Consider the following 19,128-nt stretch of genomic DNA (forward strand, 5'->3'; position numbering starts at 1 on the left):
ACTGCAGGATGACCACAGGTGGAGCAGCCAGGGGCCACAGATGGGGATTGGGACAGGTGGTAAGCCCATTGAGCCGGCAGGGAGCAAGGCTGGAGAAAGGAACAACTATCTTCAGAGGCAACAAGAAGTCCTGTGGCACCTTACAGACTTCTTGTTGTTTTTGAAGATACAGACTCACTCGGCTACTTCTCTGATACTTATCTTCAGAGAGTTTATCTGCTTGTATGTCTGGTTGTCTGTCTGTCCCCCAGCTGGGGTACATACACCTATCCCATAGCTGTGCCTACTGCAGCCACAGGGACCACGGACAGGTGCTTCTCACCTGACTCCAAGATACTGCAGTGACAGAGGGCTGGTGTTATCCTCTCTCCCTGGAACAGCCTGCATAGTTAACCCCTTCTCCCCAGCCCCACACCAGAAAAATGATTTAAATGAAGTTAAAAAAACAAAACAAAACAAAACAAAAAACCTTATTTGAGTTAAGGACCTGAGCAATGTCAGGCAAAATCTTCTGGTCCAGTAAGTACATATTTAAATCCACATCAAATCTCCCAGACACGTGCACATGGGTTTTTTTTTTCCCCACCATGACTACAAATACATTGAAATAAAAGCAAATGTTACGTAGCCCCAATTAATATTCCTACTCTTTCTCGCCCTGTTTATTGTGTGGTACTGCCAGAGATGTTTTCCAAATAGAGGGTCTGATTCTCTTCTCCCTTACACTGCTGAAGAATCAGATGTAACTATACTATACTCAGTAAAGTTACACTAGTGTAGAATTGGTGAGAGTGAGATGGGAATTGGGCCAATATCTTACCAAGAATATTTCAAATATTTTTGAATTTCACTACACATGCTTTAACTTCATCTGTAAATTAGGCCATAATAAGCTCAGTGCTCCCATCTGTTAATCATCAGCATATCTCAAATCAAATAATTCATCATGATGAATCTTTTCAAATGCTTCAAACTTAGGTGAGAATTAGGGGCTCAGAGAGTACAAGGTCTGGGATTCTCAACCCTTTTTCTTTCTGAGGTTCCCCAACCATGCTATAAGATCTCCATGGCTCACCTGTGCCACACAATTGTTTTTCTGCATATGAAAGCCTGACCCAACACTAGGGTAGGAAGCCAGACAATTGCTTGGGGCCTTATGCAAAGGGGCCCCCACAAAGCTACTTTGTTCAAGCTCTGGCTTCTGTCCCAGATGGTGGGGCTTAGAGCCTCAGCCTTCAGCCCCATGAAAAGGGACTTCAGCTTTTTGCCCTGGTCCCCAGTAAGTCTAATGCTGTCCCTGTGTGGCAGACCCCCAGCAATATGCTTGTGGCACCCCATGGGACCCACACCCATGGGTGAGGACCACTGTATGAGGTGAAGGTCTTTGATTCCTTACTGCTTTAAATGGCTCTTGTTGGAAAATGTCCTAATAATAAGAATTAAACCAAAAGTGTTCTAAAGAAATTCAGGGGGCTCTGTGGAAATTACTCTAAAACCTAAGGGGCCAAATGCCTGCAGACTCATCTGAGTACAAATTAAAGTTCTCCTTTGAGCTCCCTTGATTCTGTGCTCCCCTGCTGTGCACAAGACTAGAGGAGCTCTAACTATCTTCTGCAATGCAAAGGCCACCAGGGGCTGAAAATACTTTTGGGATCACTGGCATTTGGGGTGTCCTGAATTACCTCCCCCTTTTTGCAAAAGTGAAAGGCTACAGTTACAGAAAACTTCAGCTGCAGAATGGACAGAGAGATAACAATGCAGTGATTTTTTCCTTCTCAACTAAATCCCCTGCATTTTTTCCTACATCAAAGTATTGCACACAGCTGTCTGTTTCTACTTTGCATACTTAAACTTGAGGCCTTTGACAAAAGTGCTGGTGTCATTTCTCTGGAGTCTGTTCTCCTAAACAATAACCCTCATGAGCATTCAGTGTTAATGATGATGAAACCTTAGACGTTTCAGAGATGCAGTTCACATAAGCACAAAGCACTCAAACAGTTATTTGAATCATAGACAAATATATTTTGGTCCAGCAATCAAATCTCACAAGATGTGGCCAGGTTGAAAATGTCAAATGAATATTTCTGGGATGGTATTTCAGCATATATAAACAAGAAAAGCAGAGGTGCAGGAAAGAATTTAATAGCTCATCCTTAATCAAAAGTAGGACACCTGATCCCCGGATAATTATTCCTTATTACTTCCTGCCTCTTTTGCTTAAACAAATGATAGTTATAACAAATATAATTCCAAAAGGTACTCAGTTTAAGGCCCACAGCATGTAAAACAATTGACCAATGTATCTTGCTTGAAGGCACAGTTTAAAGAGTTAGAAAAATTCCATTAAATATCAAACAATCACATTTACCGCACAAAAGGATTTTTCTTAGCAGCTGTGCAAAATGTATGAATATGTCAAAGATCTATAATATATGGCTGATTTCCACTAAAAGATTAAAAGCTTTATTGTCTCAGTTACTTCAGCTAGTGGCTCCCAAAAAAAAGATATTAAAGTGTTTCCAAAGGTCATTATCATTTCCATAGGACACTTCTATCTGGAAGTATTCTTGCCTTCACTTCTTTGTAAACTTTCCAAATTTGTTTGGAAAATATACATTTTTAAGCATCCCTAACTCAGTATTTTTTTTTTTTTTTACTGCAGACTAGTGCTATTGGCTTTGGATACCTTTTGAAGCTAAACATTTTTAACATATGGGCCGTGTCTACACTAGCCAAAAACTTCGAAATGGCCATGAGCAGATGGGAATAAGGGGACTTTGAAGTAGGTGGGGTCCTTTCGAAAAGGAGCCGCATCTGGATGAGCCGCATGGCGGCGAGCAGCATCAATTTTGAAGTGCCGCAGCTGCCCGCATGTTAATGAGGCGCTGAATATGTATTTCATTAGTAAACTGAATATGTATTTCATTAGTAAACTTTGAAATGGCCATTTGCATGGCCATTTCGAAGTTTTTGGCTAGTGTAGACACAGCCATGAAGCAAAACCTACATATAAGTCATGAGTATAACACTGCCCTCAACTTGCCCCATTGTGTGTATTTCAACACATGCAGAATGTATCATCTACTAAGCTGAGGAATGTATAATGGCAGTATATTCATCTTCAATTTACTTTTGCTTGCTGGTTACTGGTTGGAACTCATGGAAGTGTAGGACAGCCGACATGATAGGCTACAACAGCATTTATTGCATGACTATGGATACAGGCTGTTTAAAATATGAATTGTTGGCATAATAGAAATAGTGCCTATCATTCAAACTGCTCTTTAGAGATTTTTATGGGATGGGCAAAACATACTTGGCTGCTCCTTTTTTCAGAAATTCTTAACACAATAAACCACAATGTCTCCAAAGAGACTTTTCAGTTTTTTGGATCAGTGGCATAAGAGACCGTAATGACCCCTTTGAGCTGTTTCAGTCTGTCATGTCAATGTGGCTGCCAGGTTGGTGCTCTAAGCCTGCAAGCGAAAAACACTTCAGGGAATTGTTGTTGGATCGATGTACAGTAATTGCTGTGCTAAAGTGAGCAATGCATACGCTTTCCACATGCCTTTTTTGTTTGTTTTAGGAACTCACTTATGGTGCTTCATGGTCTGAACTTCATGGACTCGTGGTCTGCAGAGTATCAGCTAACCAAATCAAGCTGCAGTCTGGCTAGAACACAACAACCTGTCTGAAACCACTAACCACCGCTGGAAGTTACAAATGGCCAAACTCTCTCTCTCTCTTTCCCCCTTGTAAATTTAAAATGTGAGCCACTAAAAAAGCTGGAACTCTTGTGTGCCACATTTCAGAAGGGAGTATACTTTTTAATATCCCAATGATAAACTCCAGGAAGGGTAATATCCCAATGATAAACTCCAGGAAGGGTGCCGTTAGGCAGCGAAATACTACAAGGACTTCATGCTAGCAGCTATACCAGTACCAATGATTGTACTACAATCAGATTTACTACATTATACCAAATGGCTTCATCCCATAAACAACATCAAAGAGGAATAAGCAAACACTTGAAGGGGTGAAACAAATGCCATTCTTCTTTGGTTCACACACTGAGCTGCTTTGGTACATGTACATGGCAAATGAGTTCCAATTTGTTGAACATTTATGGCAACAAAAGGAAGCAACTGTTATAATGGACACCAGTAATCTTCTTGTCCTTGAATTGAGCAAAGAGCCCAAACTCAGACCTGCTATGAGTGAGCAGAGCCTCCCTCCATTGGATGTGAACTGGGTGCAAGTATATTTTTTTAATTTCTATAAGCAATACCCCATTCAGGACTGACCTAACACAAAGTACTGTGAAGACCAACAATAGCTCTGCCATAGGGTATTAGTTTATAACTATACTTTGTAATGTAAGAAACAGTCACTGCACTGCTTATTTTAACTGCATATGCTCATTTGTATGACTGCCACAATGCAGAACTATCCACTCTTGGTGTCTCATCCATAAATAGCCACTGACTTCCAGCCTGGGAACAGAGAGCTTCCTGTATGGCAACGCTGTGATCAATTATACCTCTTCATTTTGTAACCTGATACTTGACATATTAACATAAAACTCTTGTTCTAGCTCCCTCTTTCAAGTAAATTTGTTTTGCATGGAACCAGATTTTACTGAGTCCCTGAAAGCCAAACCCATAGGTCCTGAAGGTGTCTCCTCCCAAATGGGTGAATAATGACTGCTGTGTGTCACATACCTCTCCATCTCTTGGCCACGGCCTTCCGTTCTGGGTGTATTTGCTTTGATTCTGTCTCTTCTTTTGCCCTCCATCAGCAAATTTGCACAGCAAAGGCTCAGTGGGGGCTGCAAAAGACAAAAAAACACAGTCTATATTAGCAGCCCCCCAAAGAAAGTGATTATACCAGCAACAGTAATGCTTTGTATACTGATCTTCTGAAGTAAAATCTTGCCTTCTGCAGATATTTTTTCCTCTTTTAGCTTTGGCTCCACTGGCAGCTGTTCTTACTAACTAAGCTTAAAAAAATACTGGCAGACCTTAAAAGACTGTAACAAATATAGTTGAAAAAATAATCAGCCTACACAGAATGTTAAGTTGCTGTAGAGGAATAGTAGAGGCAGGCATTTATTCCAGATATGTTAGACATGTATTCATGACCAGCATTTGTGTGAGGATAAACAGGGCTTTATAAAAGCAATTCTCTTTTTTGTTACAGAAACTTTGCAAAAATCTTTTTTGGGAATAAGTATTTTCATGATTTCTGTGTTTTTCAGCACCCAGGTCTTAAAATTTGCATAAATACAATAGATACAACAAAAATGAAGGCATTTGACAAAACATAGTCCAAAGTCTTTTGTTTTCCTATTGACCCCTTGCAGTTTAAGATAGGTGGCCACTGATGGGCCTTGTTACCTCCCAGAGTGAGAACTCTTCTGAGAGTAAAGCGGTCATCAAGGCACAAGTGCTGGTGAAGTATGAATACTCAAAAAAACCACAGACCAGAAAATGGAATTAATAAAATAATCCCCCCATGGGCTCCATCTACACTAGCACAAATCTTCAAAATGGCCATTTTGAAGATTACTAATGAGGCACTGAAATGCATATTCAGTTGCCTCTATAGCATGCTGCCAGCAGCAGCTCTTTCAAATTGCCATATTTCATTGCCGCGTGGCTCGACCAGACAGGGATTGTTTTCGGAAGGACCCCAGGAACTTTGAAATCCCCTTATTCCTATCAGCAGATAGGAATAAGGGGATTTCGAAGTTGGCAGGGTCCTTTTGAAAAGGACTCCATCTGGACAAGCTGTGCAGCAGCAAAATGCAGGAATTTCAAAGAGCTGCAGACGGCGGCATGGTAATGAGGCACTGAATATGCATTTCAGTGCCTCATTAGTAATCTTCGAAATGGCCATTTGCATGGCCATTTCGAAGATTTGGGCTAGTGTAGACATGGCCGTGGAGAATTAACACATGCAACATAGGAACAATTGAAAGGGAACTTTGTGTTCCCCCAGATATCCAGCTTTAGTGACAGGCTTTTCAACATTATTCAGTCAAGGCCACAAATCCATTTTCTGTTTGGAATTTAGTCCTTTTTTCTCCAACCCACAAAGGGGCCAAAGCCCTAATCAGTTTAGTACTGCAACTGTTAGGCTGCTTCTCATCTCTCTCTGTATCCAGAAACGATCATCTGAGCAAACTGATACATGCATCAGTGTTTGTACCTCCCCTCAAACGCTTGATTCTAAAAACCCTGAAAAATGATGCTTCTCATCTAAATCTTGTTGGGACTGTCTGAATTCTCTTGGGTCTGGAGATTTGGAATGAAAAACTTAGGAGAAATGAGCTTCTTGCAATGCTTCCAGTATTTCCTGATCCTGGGAGGGTGGAAATCCTGTAAGAATAAAAATTCTTACAGTATTTCAATGCCTACACTTATGATTGCCACCTGGAAGTGCAGACAGATAAGTATACACACACACACACACATGAAGTGGAGTGGGAAGCATAACCTTTTTTTTCAGTTAAAAACTATTACATATACTGAGTTTCAGGGAAGGTCTCATAACATTGGAACAGTTCATCCTCAGTAACGGCTACGTTAAAATGTCTCAAACATATAAATTACAGGTATAAATTGTCCTCATTTGAAAACTGTAACAAAGCAACAGGATAAGCAGAGGCTCCACCATCACAACCGCCCTGTTTCAGTGGAGTGGGATCTGTTTGACTACAACTGAAGCTTGAATTACTTTGTTTTCTTTCAAGTGTCTATTTCACCAGGGCAGTAATTTCCAGGATCACTAGAAATCGAATGGCAGGAAACAATTTTAGTATTGGCAGGAAGATGGACTGGGTAACCTAAGAAGCCTTTTTGCACCTCTGACTCCTATTACTGTATCAAGTTTTAGAACAGGCAATGCTCACCCAGCCATTTTCAATTTAAAATAATGAAAGTTTAAAAGTCTCCAGGTGGCTGTGGGGATTCTCCCTGCAGCTGGCTAGCTTCCAAGGGCCTGATTACCTCTCACTTACGCTGATTTTATACTGATCTATCTCCAACAATTTCAGTACAGTCCCTCATCATGTACTCTGGTGTAAGTGGGCAGAGAATGCTATGGCAACATTGGAGAAAGAGGTATTGGAGTCATATCTGCAGTATCAAGAGTATTTTATTTTAAGATCTGTATCACAAAAACAAATTCATGTGTTGCGTACATATATACACCATAATGTTCAACTAACTATATGTGTGGCAGAAAGCTCTATTAATCTGCATTTCCGATACCTCCCATACAAATCTTCAGTCTAGTAACCAGGAATAGTATAGTGCCCAGAAGCAAAAGAGGCAGAAAACAAGCAAGGAAGATGAAATCAGGGATTTATTCAAAGGAGCAGCTTCCAGGGTGTATCATAGGATTGGTACAGATTCCGTTCAATCTATTACATTTTAAACATCTACAATGATAACTGATGTTGATAATGATGCCACTGAGGTACCACAAGACACTGTAGTAACTTCTGAATCATCAAAGATTAAATCGTGTTAAATATATTTTAGTGTTCAGTGTGTTTTTAGTGAAAACAGTGTCAGAGAGAACTTTACATGCATACACATAAGTGAGTCAAAAAACCAACCACTCTGCAGTGCAGTACTAATGCTGGATTGGTGAGTATCTGTGTGCTATTTTATATTTTATTCGTTTTATCATATTCTAATTCTGTGCAAATTGGTATTGCATAGCTCTTAGTTAACTGTAATATTTAATTAACTGGCACCCCCATCCTCCGAACATGCTGGATAATAGCTATGAATGGAGTGAGATGTTGCAGCTAAGACAAAGATAGATATAACGGGCTTGATTCTGCCAAGCCTGTGGGATGGGGTGTCAGGGAGCTAGCTCTCCAATTCTTAGGGCCAGCCATGAACCCCATGAAAAGTGCAGTTGTTTCCTAGCAGGTGCCGAATGGACCCTATGCCAGTGAAACAAAGAGAGAACTCCAACACCACCATCTTCCCATAACCTAACATGACTTTGACACAAACGTGGTGGAATAGCAGATACCTGGACTGGAGCTAACGCATAGGTGCCAGCAGCATTGCCCTCTCTAAGGGGAATTCTCTGTCGGTTGGTTGTATGGTCCCTTATAACTCCCTTTGTACCTCCCAGAATGATAAGTGGGGCCAGAGAAAATTAGAGACGTCAGCCCTAAATGTCCAGATTTGATTGTTGTTAAGAAGGGATGGAAAGGGAGGCCTCAACCCAGGGTCTTCTAAAAAACAGACAACAACCCTACTTAGTGTACATGAGAGAATAGCTGTGTGTGGGAGACGGATTTGCTGGCCTACAATAATAATGCTCCTCTCTCTCTTAAGTCTGTTATTCTACACAGACATTATTCTCCCCATTTGTTGCCCATAATGATAAACAGTGTCACAAAGAACTTTATAAGTATATACCTAATTGATTCAAAGAGACCCACCGTTCTGCAGTGGGAAGCAAGGAGCGTGTGTGGTGCCGCACCACCCCTAGGCTTTGCGCCGAACATGGCCCCCTGCCAGGGTCCCTGTATCTGGCCCTGCACCCGGGGCCTCATCTGCCAGCTCCAGGTCCCAGTTATTGTCCCTCTATGCAGGTACTCAATTTCTGGTCTGGCCCTGGGTCTCTGTTACTGGCCCTGGGGCTCCATTCTTGGCCCCAGGCTGGGCCTCTGCAGCTGCCCCCACCTATGTCTCCAGATTAGGGTGGTGGGGGACGCAGACAGTACTAAGTGTGTGTGTGTGTGGGGACGGGGAGGGGTGCAGCTCAGCCTGTCCACCCCAAACATGGTTCCAGTGCCAGTGGAAATGGAGGCAAATCTCTCCAGCTAAAACAATGGGAGTTATTTATTTTTTTCAGGATAGGCAATACCTATCCAAAGGAGAACTGGACATAGGGGGCATCAGCACCCATTCGTACACACTATTCCATGAAGAGACTGTAATGATCGCAAGTGGTTATGTGTTTTACAACTCACCCAAAAGAGCATGTCCAGCAACTTAGCATAGCCATGGTCCCTGCTGGCATGAATTCATAGAACCAAGTGCCAACTCTATAATTATACCACCATTTCCTGCAGAACTTGGCTTTTCCTTGTAGGTCTCCCATCCAAGACGTGACCAGGCCCAACCCTGTGTAAACTTCACAGATCCGACAAGAACTCAGCTGTGAGTTATTCAAGGGAGGCAAGCAGATGAGGTGACTATACCCAACGCTAGCTAACCAGCTAGCCAGCGGAGGGACTGCTGTTAAAGCAGCATGACAAATGGAAAGGCTCTGTAAGGTAAACAGGCAATATTTTGGAGCATCTATGAAAGGCTCCATTATCCATGTTAGATCCTGGCTGAAAGAAGAAAACAGCCACCTGGCTAGGGTGAGGCATCACCATGATCAACGAAAGAGGAGTATTCAGCCAAAGCTATTTCTTATGTTACATAGCTCAACTCAACCAGAGAAAAGCACACAAGTTTGAGCACATGCATTTCCAAGTAATGCTGCACACTGATCTGGCAACTCCTGAGCATGCGTCCTCCAAACAATGCACAACTGTGTATTTTTCTCCAAACAAATTAGTATTTTCTTACATGAACAGGGAAGCTGCCAAGGAGACAGGCAGATAGATCATTTAACTGCAAGCAGAGAAATGGAATTCAGGAAAGATTCTGATTGCAAAAAAGTTGCATGAGGAAATGAGGTCTATATTTCCTTAATGCTATCCTGTGCCTTCAAATGGTTGATACAGGTCAGTCTTTCTTGTTCTGGATTTATCACAGTCTACACAGATTACATGGTGGTTCTGTTGGCACAGGTGATCCACTGCCATATAATAATCTGTATTTAGAACTGCTCAGTAAAAGTGCTGCAGCTATTTTAGTTAAAAAGAGTTTTTCTGCTTTTTGTCGGAAAATAGCTTCAACAACAGCAACAAAATTCCAAACACCTGACAGCCATAAAATAAATTCTATATGGGATAGTGTAATTAACCATATATGTATGCAATTTAATGATACTGCTTCATTTCATGAACAACAAGAAGTCCTGTGGCACCTTATAAACTAACAGATACTTTGGAGCAGAAGCTTTAGTGGGCAAAGACCCACTTGATGAAGCGGGTCTTTGCCCACGAAAGCTTATGCTTCAAAATATCTGTTAATCTATCAGGAGCTACAAGACTTCTTGTTGTTCTCAAAGCTACAGATTTACACGGCTACCTCTCTGATACTTCATTTCATGTCACCCTGACGTGAAAGCCATGAAATGTGGTTCACAACATGGGGCTCTAGCTGCCCCTAAGGAACTTAACAGAACTATAAATAATACGCATTATGGTGTATTTTGGGAAGGAATTTGGGTATTGCAGAGGTTGTTATTAAAGCTTCTGAGAGTGTGATCTCCTCATGTTCATATTAATCAGTGTATTACAATCTGCTGATAGATGTAAAGTATTTTTAGAAGAGAGTAACTTGTGAATGTACCGTGCAATGGGGGTGTCCCAGAAGCACCATGACGAGGTTTATATTTAAGCTCTGCAATTTGATAGGAGTTAACCAGTGTTTTATTTTCTTATACATGTAACTGGCTGAGATTCTATGTGATCTGTTACATAAATCAGACCAGATAATCTGATATTTTCTTGTAGCCTTAAAACTTACACTTAATATCCACTATAAAAATGTAACATGCAGTGGGATAACTATAAGAAGTCTGGATTTTTTGAGAGAAAATTGGTTACTGGGCGAAATATAGGGTGACGTCTATTAAAATGTAACAATTTAGGGTAAAAACAGCAATTTTGCAGAAATTGGGTAAAGTCTCATAATTTCTTCCCAAGTCCTTTCACATTCATGCGCACAGATACCCATCGCAGAGGCGTATCATGTGTGCAAGGCATGGGCTGAAAACTCGTTCTGATTTTAAACCGTTCAGTAGTCATGGCCAGAAAGGGGGTTGCTCCATAAAAGCTGGTGTTGCCGACTGTTGCAGGACAAATTCCCACCTGTCCTGCTGAGTCCTGATCTCTGTTTCTATAGGAGCTTTCCAGCAGTGGGCAACAGCCATGCTCATGGGAAGTGAATAAACCTGCTATTCTTGTAAGCTCTGGTTCAGCCATGCAAGGAAAGGAGAGAGTTCTTGCTTGTCCATCTGCCACTGCATGTCAGTGGAAGTCTCTCTCAGAGTCTGGCACTCAAGGGGGAGAAAATGATTGTACGTAGAGGCAGGGGGCTCAAAAATTAGATAAATGTCTACTGATCAGCAATCCCACAAGACAGAAACTGGACAATCTTTTTCCACATAAGTGAAACTGAAGGAAAGGGAGTGTCTTTGTCCCAAAGGGGCAGCAATACATCAGCAAGCACAAGAAAAGAGAAGGGTACTCATCAATGTTTTGGTCAGCTCATGAGTATAATGCCACTACCCCAGTCCTGAGCAGCTGAGAGATGCCCATCTCCCTACTTCACTCAGCCACCATTGCATGCTTTGAGAAGAAGGTCTCCAGCCCTTCCTGGATCAGAGGCAGAGTCAAAAATATTCTATTAGAATGTAAACTTTCTTAAGAAATAAATACATGACAATCAGATAGACAGGAAAGAAAACATCTGCTATTACACCATATTTGCCAAGCCATTTTGAATTCAATGCTTTTCAAAGGATGTGGTGCTTTAAAGATAACAAAATTTACTTTGGAAACAGAAAAAAAAGTGCTGAGAGATATTGTGCTTATCAGTTAAAAAGTAACTTTTTAGGAAGATTTCAAAGCATACCAATAATATGTGACAAGTTATCAAAGGCAGAAGGGATTGTATCAGATCTGAGGGAAAAAGTCTGTATTTCAAATATTTCATAAGCGTGGAGCGTGGGAATCTTTAAAAATATTTCTCTTGTTCTTTTTGTTTGCTCCTGATGGACATTTCTGAATTCCCTGAGTGTATTTTTACTTTTTCCTTACAGTTGCATATGAAAAATGAGGATTGCAAATATAGTTTAGCTTCCCTTTCTGTGTTCTCACCAATCTTTCTAAACTTTGACACAAAATAAAACACAGCCTGAATATTTTATAAGTGTTCACATTTTGAACTGATAAGCAGAGAAACATATTATATGGCTGCTTGCTTGCTTTCCATGTTTGTTTGTTTGTATGTAAGGGTATTTTTGGTCTCTTCAAAGCCTAAGGGAGTTGTGGCATTTTGCAGTGCATCTGGAATTATTTTTTAATGATGTTCACCTTTTAGAAAAGCCAGGAGCATGGTGCTCAATAGACCAAGTTTAGTCTATTAAAACAACATAAACTCCTTGGAACAGGAGCTGCATCTTCGCTGGCTTCGCACATGGTGGTAACTCTAATGAGATCCTGCAAGGTCCATCACCTTTTCAAGTGGAGATGATCTAAACTTGGGAAATGCTTACAAGGGACCTGATTGAAAATCCACTCATGTCAATGGGAGTCTTCCATTAAATTCAGTGGCCCTGATTCAGGCGTTCAGTCCTGGGAAGGAAGCAGACCCAGCATCAGGCACGTTAGAGGCTGGTTGGAGAAAAGGCTGTGGTCGCTGTTCAGAGGTAGCTAACCGTTTAAGTAGCTAACCAAACTTCTATAAATTGTATTTTTATTTTATTCATGCCAATCCAGTCATCCCATCCCTGTCTCTTAATTGGTAGCTGCAACAAGGCTGATAGACAACGTTACCAAGCCCTGAGGTAAACTGTATCAACAGCAATGGATAATATGCAAAACAGGACAGAATCACTGGCTAGAAAGTGCCTCTGCTAATCCACACCAAATCTTGGTGTCCACTGGAAACATTTCATGTCAGGAGGGCAAAGTCAATTAAACTGAATAATCTAAAAGTTCTCACCAGATATCAATATCGATGCTCGTTATGTATACACCTAAGTTTCGATGAATTTTTATAAAGAGCATCACTAGGCTGCAAACAAAGCTGGTAATGCGGAGACAAGCCTTGATATATGCACAACATCTACATCTTTTCATGAATATGTATTTTATAACAAAATGACAAAGGTGAAAGCATCACATTTCCATCTAGCTGATCCTGTCCTGTCATTTCAGGAGCTCTGAAACTTTTTTGTTTTAGGAGATGTGAGAAAAGATTGTCTTAACTTCTTCCCATTTGCAATCATGTCGCACCAATATGGCAGCAACAGTGAAGTCTTACAAAAGTAAAACTAGCCCATACTTATTTTTTCAAGTGTTCCCAGCACATGTTTGAGAAGTGGGTACTTGTTCTTCATCAACTCATCTCTCCTCAATTTAGTTTCCCTCAGCTAGAAACAAGTCAGTCAACTTTCCATGAGTTGCTAGCAAATGGACTGTGGAACACTACAATAAACCCTCAATTTAATGGACCCTGATTCAACAGCCTTTGGAAATAACAGCTGCTGTCCACCAGCTCCCCTCTCTCCCACAATAAATGTTGGCGACTGACTAGAGTCACTGGAGCTGGAGCCACTGCTGGGCTGGAGGAGCCACTGCCATGGCTGGAGCTGCAGGAGTGCCTGGGGCCGCCAGAGCCGGAGGAACCACCAGGGCCACTGAAGCTGGAGGAGCTGTTGGAGTGGCTGGAGCCACTGGGGCTGGAGGAGGCACCAGAGTGGCTGCGGCTGCCAATGCCGGTGGGGCCACTGGGACCAGCGTAGCCACTGGGACCACCACAGTGGTTGGGGCCGGAAAAGCCACCATGGCCACTGCCACTGGAGTCTGGGTTTAACAGACTTTTGGCATTAAGAGACACCCCTTCCCCCTTATCAGTCCTTTAAATTGAGGGTTTACTGCATAGACTATTTCAATGCATCCTGCCCTTAGGTCAGCAAGAAACAAGCTACTGGCAAACCATGTGACTCCCAATACTGCCCAATCAACGGCTTCTTTTGATGCCTATTTCATCAAAAGCAGAGCCAATTTGTGTTTTATCCTTGGCCAATTATGTTCCATACTAAAAAGCAGCAGTAAAAGAGCTGGGTTTGAAATTACACGGCGGAGCCACACAAAGTTTTGGTGGCTTAATTTTGATATCCCCCTCCAGCAGTCCTGGAGAATTTTCCATTCTATTTTTACATGCAGGGATCATCAGCTGTCCAGCTGGAAAATTTTATTTCAGCACAGATCACTCACCTCCCGCAAAGCACAACTGGTCTCTGTGGCTGCGTCTACACGTGCCGGCTACTTCGAAGTAGCCGCAACAACTTCAAAATAGCGCCTGTCACGGCTACACGTGGCGGGCACTGTTTCGAAGTTGACATCGATGTAAGGTGGCGAGACGTCGAAGTCGCTATCCCCATCAGGAGATGGGAACAGCGCCCTACTTCGACGTTCAACGTCGAAGTAGGAAACATGAAGCCCTTGCGCGTCCCGCAACATTGAAATAGTGGGGTCCGCCATGGCGGCCATCAGCTGAGGGGTTGAGAGATGCTCTCTCCAGCCCCTGAGCTTGATGGTCACCGCGTGCAGCGGCCCCTAAAAGCTCCCTGCCCCCTGCCTTCCTGTGCAGGAAGCTGAGAGAGCGTGCAGGCGGCAGCACAGCCACGCAGCCAGCCTGCACACTCCTCTGCAGCCACAAGAACCCCCCAGCGCTGCGATGGCTGCCCCCCAGCCCTCTAAGCGCTCCCAGGGCACCCCCCCCCACGGGGAGCCAGGGCTCCCAGACCGGCAGCCAGGCTGGGAAGCGGCAGCGGGGCCCCTCCTGGACGGAGGCTGAGCTTCGGGACCTGCTGGGGCTCTGGAGTGAGGAGGAGGTGCTCCCAGTAATGCGGAGCAAGAGGCGGAACGCGGATGCATTCGCTCGGCTGGCCGAAGGCCTGGCCGCCCAGGGTCACCCTGCCCACACTCCTGACCACGTCAGGAGTGAAGGAGCTGCGGCAGGGTTACGCCCAGGCCCGGGATGTGGCCGGCCGATCTGGGGCCGCTCCCGTTACTTGCCCCTTTTACAGGGAGCTCAGGGACATCCTGGGCCCCCAGCACACCTCCTCACCTCCGGCCACTCTTGATACCTTGGCCGACGAGCCCCAGCAGGCCCCAGAGGTGGAGTCCGCCCCGGAGGTAAGCCCCGCACCCCAGGGGCCCCCCCAGGAGCCCACCCGGGGGGCACCGGAGGAGGAGGAGGAGGGGGAGTCCTCCTCCAGCGACGGGGGGCTCTGGATCATGCTGCCATCACGGAGCTCCAGCAGGGCATCTGCCCACCGGGTGTCCCCCAACCGTGGGAGTGGACCATCAGGTATGTACCACCCCGGTGCACACCCCTGGGGTTGAGGGGCAGGGGTAATAGATATGACCAGGGCCCTCCCCATGCCCAGATGACCATGGCCCCAAGGACAGCAGTGGCATGTCCCTCAGAAGAGTGCATCAGTCCCTGCCCCCCCCCAGCACGACAGTGCCATGCCCCACCCCTGGGGATGGGGGGAGCGGAACCTAGGGTCCCCCGGGGGGGAGGGGGCGGGACACCCATCAGCAGCAGCAGCAGCATCTCCCGGGGATGGGGATGGGGAACCAGCAGCAGAGGGGTGGGGGGACAAGGGCCATGGCTTGGGGCCCACACTAACGGCTGTCTCCACTCTTCTTCCCCCCGTGTTCCACAGCTGCACCATCGGAAAGACCGGAGAGCGCCGGCGAGGTGTCAGTGGTCCCGGAGAGCCCACCGGGGCCATCACTCCAGGCCAGCCCCTCGGCGGAGCACCGACCGGCCCCAGAGCGGGGACGACGGCGGAGCCAGCACCACCCGTGGATGGCAACGGACCCCCAGCTGCTGGCCATCCTTCGTCGGCAGCTGGAGGTCTCCGAGCAGCGTCTGCGGGTGGAGGAGCGGCGCCTCCAGCTTCAAGAGCGGGCGCTGGCCTGGCTCCAGGAGGCATGGGGGGCCTTTATGCGCACTTTTGAGCACATAGTGGACTACCTAGCCCCCCATGCCGCACCGTCCGCCACTCTGCCCGCTCCACCTGCTGTTTCACCCGCTGCTGCACCCGCTGCCCCACCCGCCATAGCACCGTTGTCCGCCACCGAGGGCCCATCCGCCGAGGGGGACCTGGGGCCAGCTGACACCCGCCGGCCTTATCTCCCGGTCCGCCCGGCTCCCAGCCAGCCCCGGCGTGGGCAGCGGCCGAGGCGCGGGTCGCGGCCGCCCACCCCCAGCGCTGTACATTAGGGGGTGTGGGGCCCAGGATGTGGCCCCCCCTCCCCCTTTGTATATATCCGCCTCACCTATGTTTTGTAAATAGTTTGTATTAGACCCCTGTTCTGTTATGTTATGATGATACCTGCCCCCACATGTAAATAGTTCTCCCCTTCCTTGTCTTCCCCTTTGTTTAATTTTCATCTTATAATACGTATATATATACAATATTTATTTTGGATGTACATAGTTATAATATAAGAAGAAGAGTTTAACATATATATTCTGGTTTGACGAAAAACATGCCTGTTTTTATTTGCAAGAAAAGTGTGTGGGGGTGCTCTTGGGTGCTCTGTGGTGTGGGTGTAGGGGCCAGGAGTGTTGTGGAGGATGAGGGGGGTGCAGTGGGGGGCCTGCCAGCGTTCACCCTGCGGCCTCGTCGAACTGGGCCCGCAGGGCCTCCCGGACCCGGGTCCCTTCGGGGTCCACCTGGCGACTGGGGGTAGCAGGTGGCTGCACATCGGCTCTGCCAGCCTCCACAGCCCAGCCCTGAAAGAAGGCCTCCCCCTTGCTCTCGATGAGGTTGTGGAGGGCGCTGCATGCGCCCACAGTCTGGGGGATGTTGGTGGGGCCTGCATCAAGGCGGGTGAGGAGACACCTCCAGCGCCCCTTGAGGTGGCCAAATGTGCGCTCCACCACCTGGCGCGTGTGGTTCAGGCGCATGTTGAAGCGCTCCTGGCTGGCTGACAGGTGGCCCATGTAAGGGTGCATGAACCAGGGCCGGAGAGGGTATGCCGCGTCTGTGATGACGCAGAGGGGCATGGTGGTGTCTCCCACAGGGATCTCCCGCTGGGGGATGTAGGTCCCTGCCTCCAGCCGGCGGCACAGGCCCCAGTTCCGGGATACCCGGGTGTCATGGGTGCTGCCAGGCCAGCCCACATATATGTCCAGGAAGTGGCCCCGGCTGTCCACCAAGGCCTGGAGGTACTACTGAGTGGTAGCCCTTCCGGTTGATGTAGCATCCTCCACTGTGCTCCGGGGCACGGATGGGGATGTGGGTCCCATCCAGAGCCCCGAAGCAACTGGGGAAGCCCAGGGTGGCAAAGCCCGCGATGGCGGCATCCGGGTCCCCAAGCCTCATGAGCCTGTGGAGGAGTAGGGCGTTGATGGTGCGGACGACCTTCAGGGGAAGCACATGGGAGAGCACCAGCGAGGAGTGTGCAGGGTTTGTGTGGCCCTCCCCTTTCAGGGCTCCCTTCCCCTCCCCTCCCATCCCCTGCCAGGGCCCCGCTCCCCTCCCATCCAAGGGCTGCCTCCCCCTCCTCCCGTGGGTCCTCTTACCTCCATGAGGACAGCCCCAACGGTGGCCTTGCTGACGCCAAACTGCTGGCCCACAGATCAGTAGCTGTCTGGAGTGGCCAGCTTCCACACAGCGATGCTGACCCGTTTCTCCACACTGAGGGCATGCCGCATGAAGGTGTCCTGGTGCCTCAGTGAGGGGGTGAGCCACTGGCATAGCTCCAGAAATGTCTGCCGGCTCATGCGAAAGTTCCTGAGCCAGCGGTCGTCGTCCCACTCTCCGAGCACCAGCCACTCCCACCAGTCGGTGCTCATGGGGTAGCTCCACAGCCGGCGGCGTGTGAGGCGGGGGGTGGGGGCGGGGTGCTGCAGGGTTGGGGGTTGCTTCCTCCTCCCCTGCGGGCAGCTCCTCCTCTGTGGCTAGGATGTGATCAGCTGCCTCCTGCATGGCATTGAGCAGGGCAAGAACTGCTCCTACAGGGGTGGCTGTGTGGACCTCTGGCTGCTGTTGCTGCTGCTGCTGCTGCTGGAAGTCCATGACTGCGTCGCTCGAGGTGTGTGTGCCTATGGCTCTGCAGACCGCTTGCCGTGCAGGCTGAGTGTGTCTGGGAGGGGCCCTTTAAGGGAGCGGCTAGCTGTGGTCCCGGAAGTGCTAGTCCGCCTTGTGACCCTGTCTGCAGCTGTTCCTGGCACCCTTATTTCGATGTGTGCTACTTTGGCGTGTAGACGTTCCCTTGCAGCGCCTACTTCGATGCGGTGCTGCCCAACGTCGACGTTGAACGTCGACGGCAACAGCCCTGGAGGACGTGTAGACGTCATTCATCAAAATTGCCTATTTCGATGTAACATACACGTGTAGACGTAGCCTGTGTGATCTAAGGAAATCGCACATCATCTGACAATATATCAAGAGTAGTTTCCAGCCAGTCTGTACCCAGCCCCATTCAAGTAAGGAATATTTCAAGGCTATGGGACTGGCATATATCAGATATACCTGTGTTGTGACACTGAGGCAGATTAATTCAAATTTAAGGCCCTCATCCTGTAGTTGGCTACATGTGAGTGGACCCAACAGGATTTTGCCTGAATCCTAATAATAGAACTGCACATCCTGAATGTTTAGCTATGGTTTGATCCTGTATGATGCTGAGTACTTTGGTTTCCAAGCAGCAAAGAGTTTACATCCTTTAACAGAGTTATTCATGGACTTAAAATTAACTGTGTGTTTATGTACAGTCTTGAACTTGGAACCTTAACCCTACACTTGCTTTTATCTTCAGAGTTGAGAAAATAAAACAGGACATAAAAAGACTCCTCCATTGATACAAGACAGTTCTACAATCCATAGATTAAAACGTGATGAGAGAGATTATGGTTTAGCATGTAAAGGGAGCATGTAAAATAGAATTATAACAATGCAGAAAAGGAAAAGAGCAATAGTAATTATGAAAAAGTGATTACTGTGCATAAGCAGTCACTGATTTCTAGGCCATCGAACTTTTGCTGTATTATATTTCTTTTTTTCAAAAAGGAGAATAACCAAAAGCATTAATTCACTCTTGTGACCAATTGGCTAATTGTTTTATATTTTTCAATAAAATGAAGCTTAAAAGTATCTGAAACAAACAGCAGTTCATGTCCCACAATTTAATGTAGAAAAAAATTATTTAAACAAAATTTG

At 46.2% G+C, this 19,128-nt stretch overlaps 1 protein-coding gene across 11 annotated transcripts in view; it reads right to left on the reverse strand.

Moving 5' to 3' along the window:
• The window catches only part of RBMS3 (RNA binding motif single stranded interacting protein 3), a 1,098,743-nt gene that overhangs the window by 119,029 nt on the left and 960,586 nt on the right, over positions 1 to 19,128 (reverse strand). For all 11 annotated transcript variants that reach the window (XM_074984403.1, XM_074984401.1, XM_074984402.1 and 8 more), the window contains one exon: positions 4,722 to 4,828. In XM_074984403.1, coding sequence (XP_074840504.1) covers positions 4,722 to 4,828 — 107 coding nt within the window. The remainder of the gene's footprint in view (positions 1 to 4,721; positions 4,829 to 19,128) is intronic.

The sequence above is a fragment of the Carettochelys insculpta genome, chromosome 2, assembly GCF_033958435.1.
Source record: "Carettochelys insculpta isolate YL-2023 chromosome 2, ASM3395843v1, whole genome shotgun sequence".
Classification (NCBI taxonomy): domain Eukaryota; kingdom Metazoa; phylum Chordata; order Testudines; family Carettochelyidae; genus Carettochelys; species Carettochelys insculpta.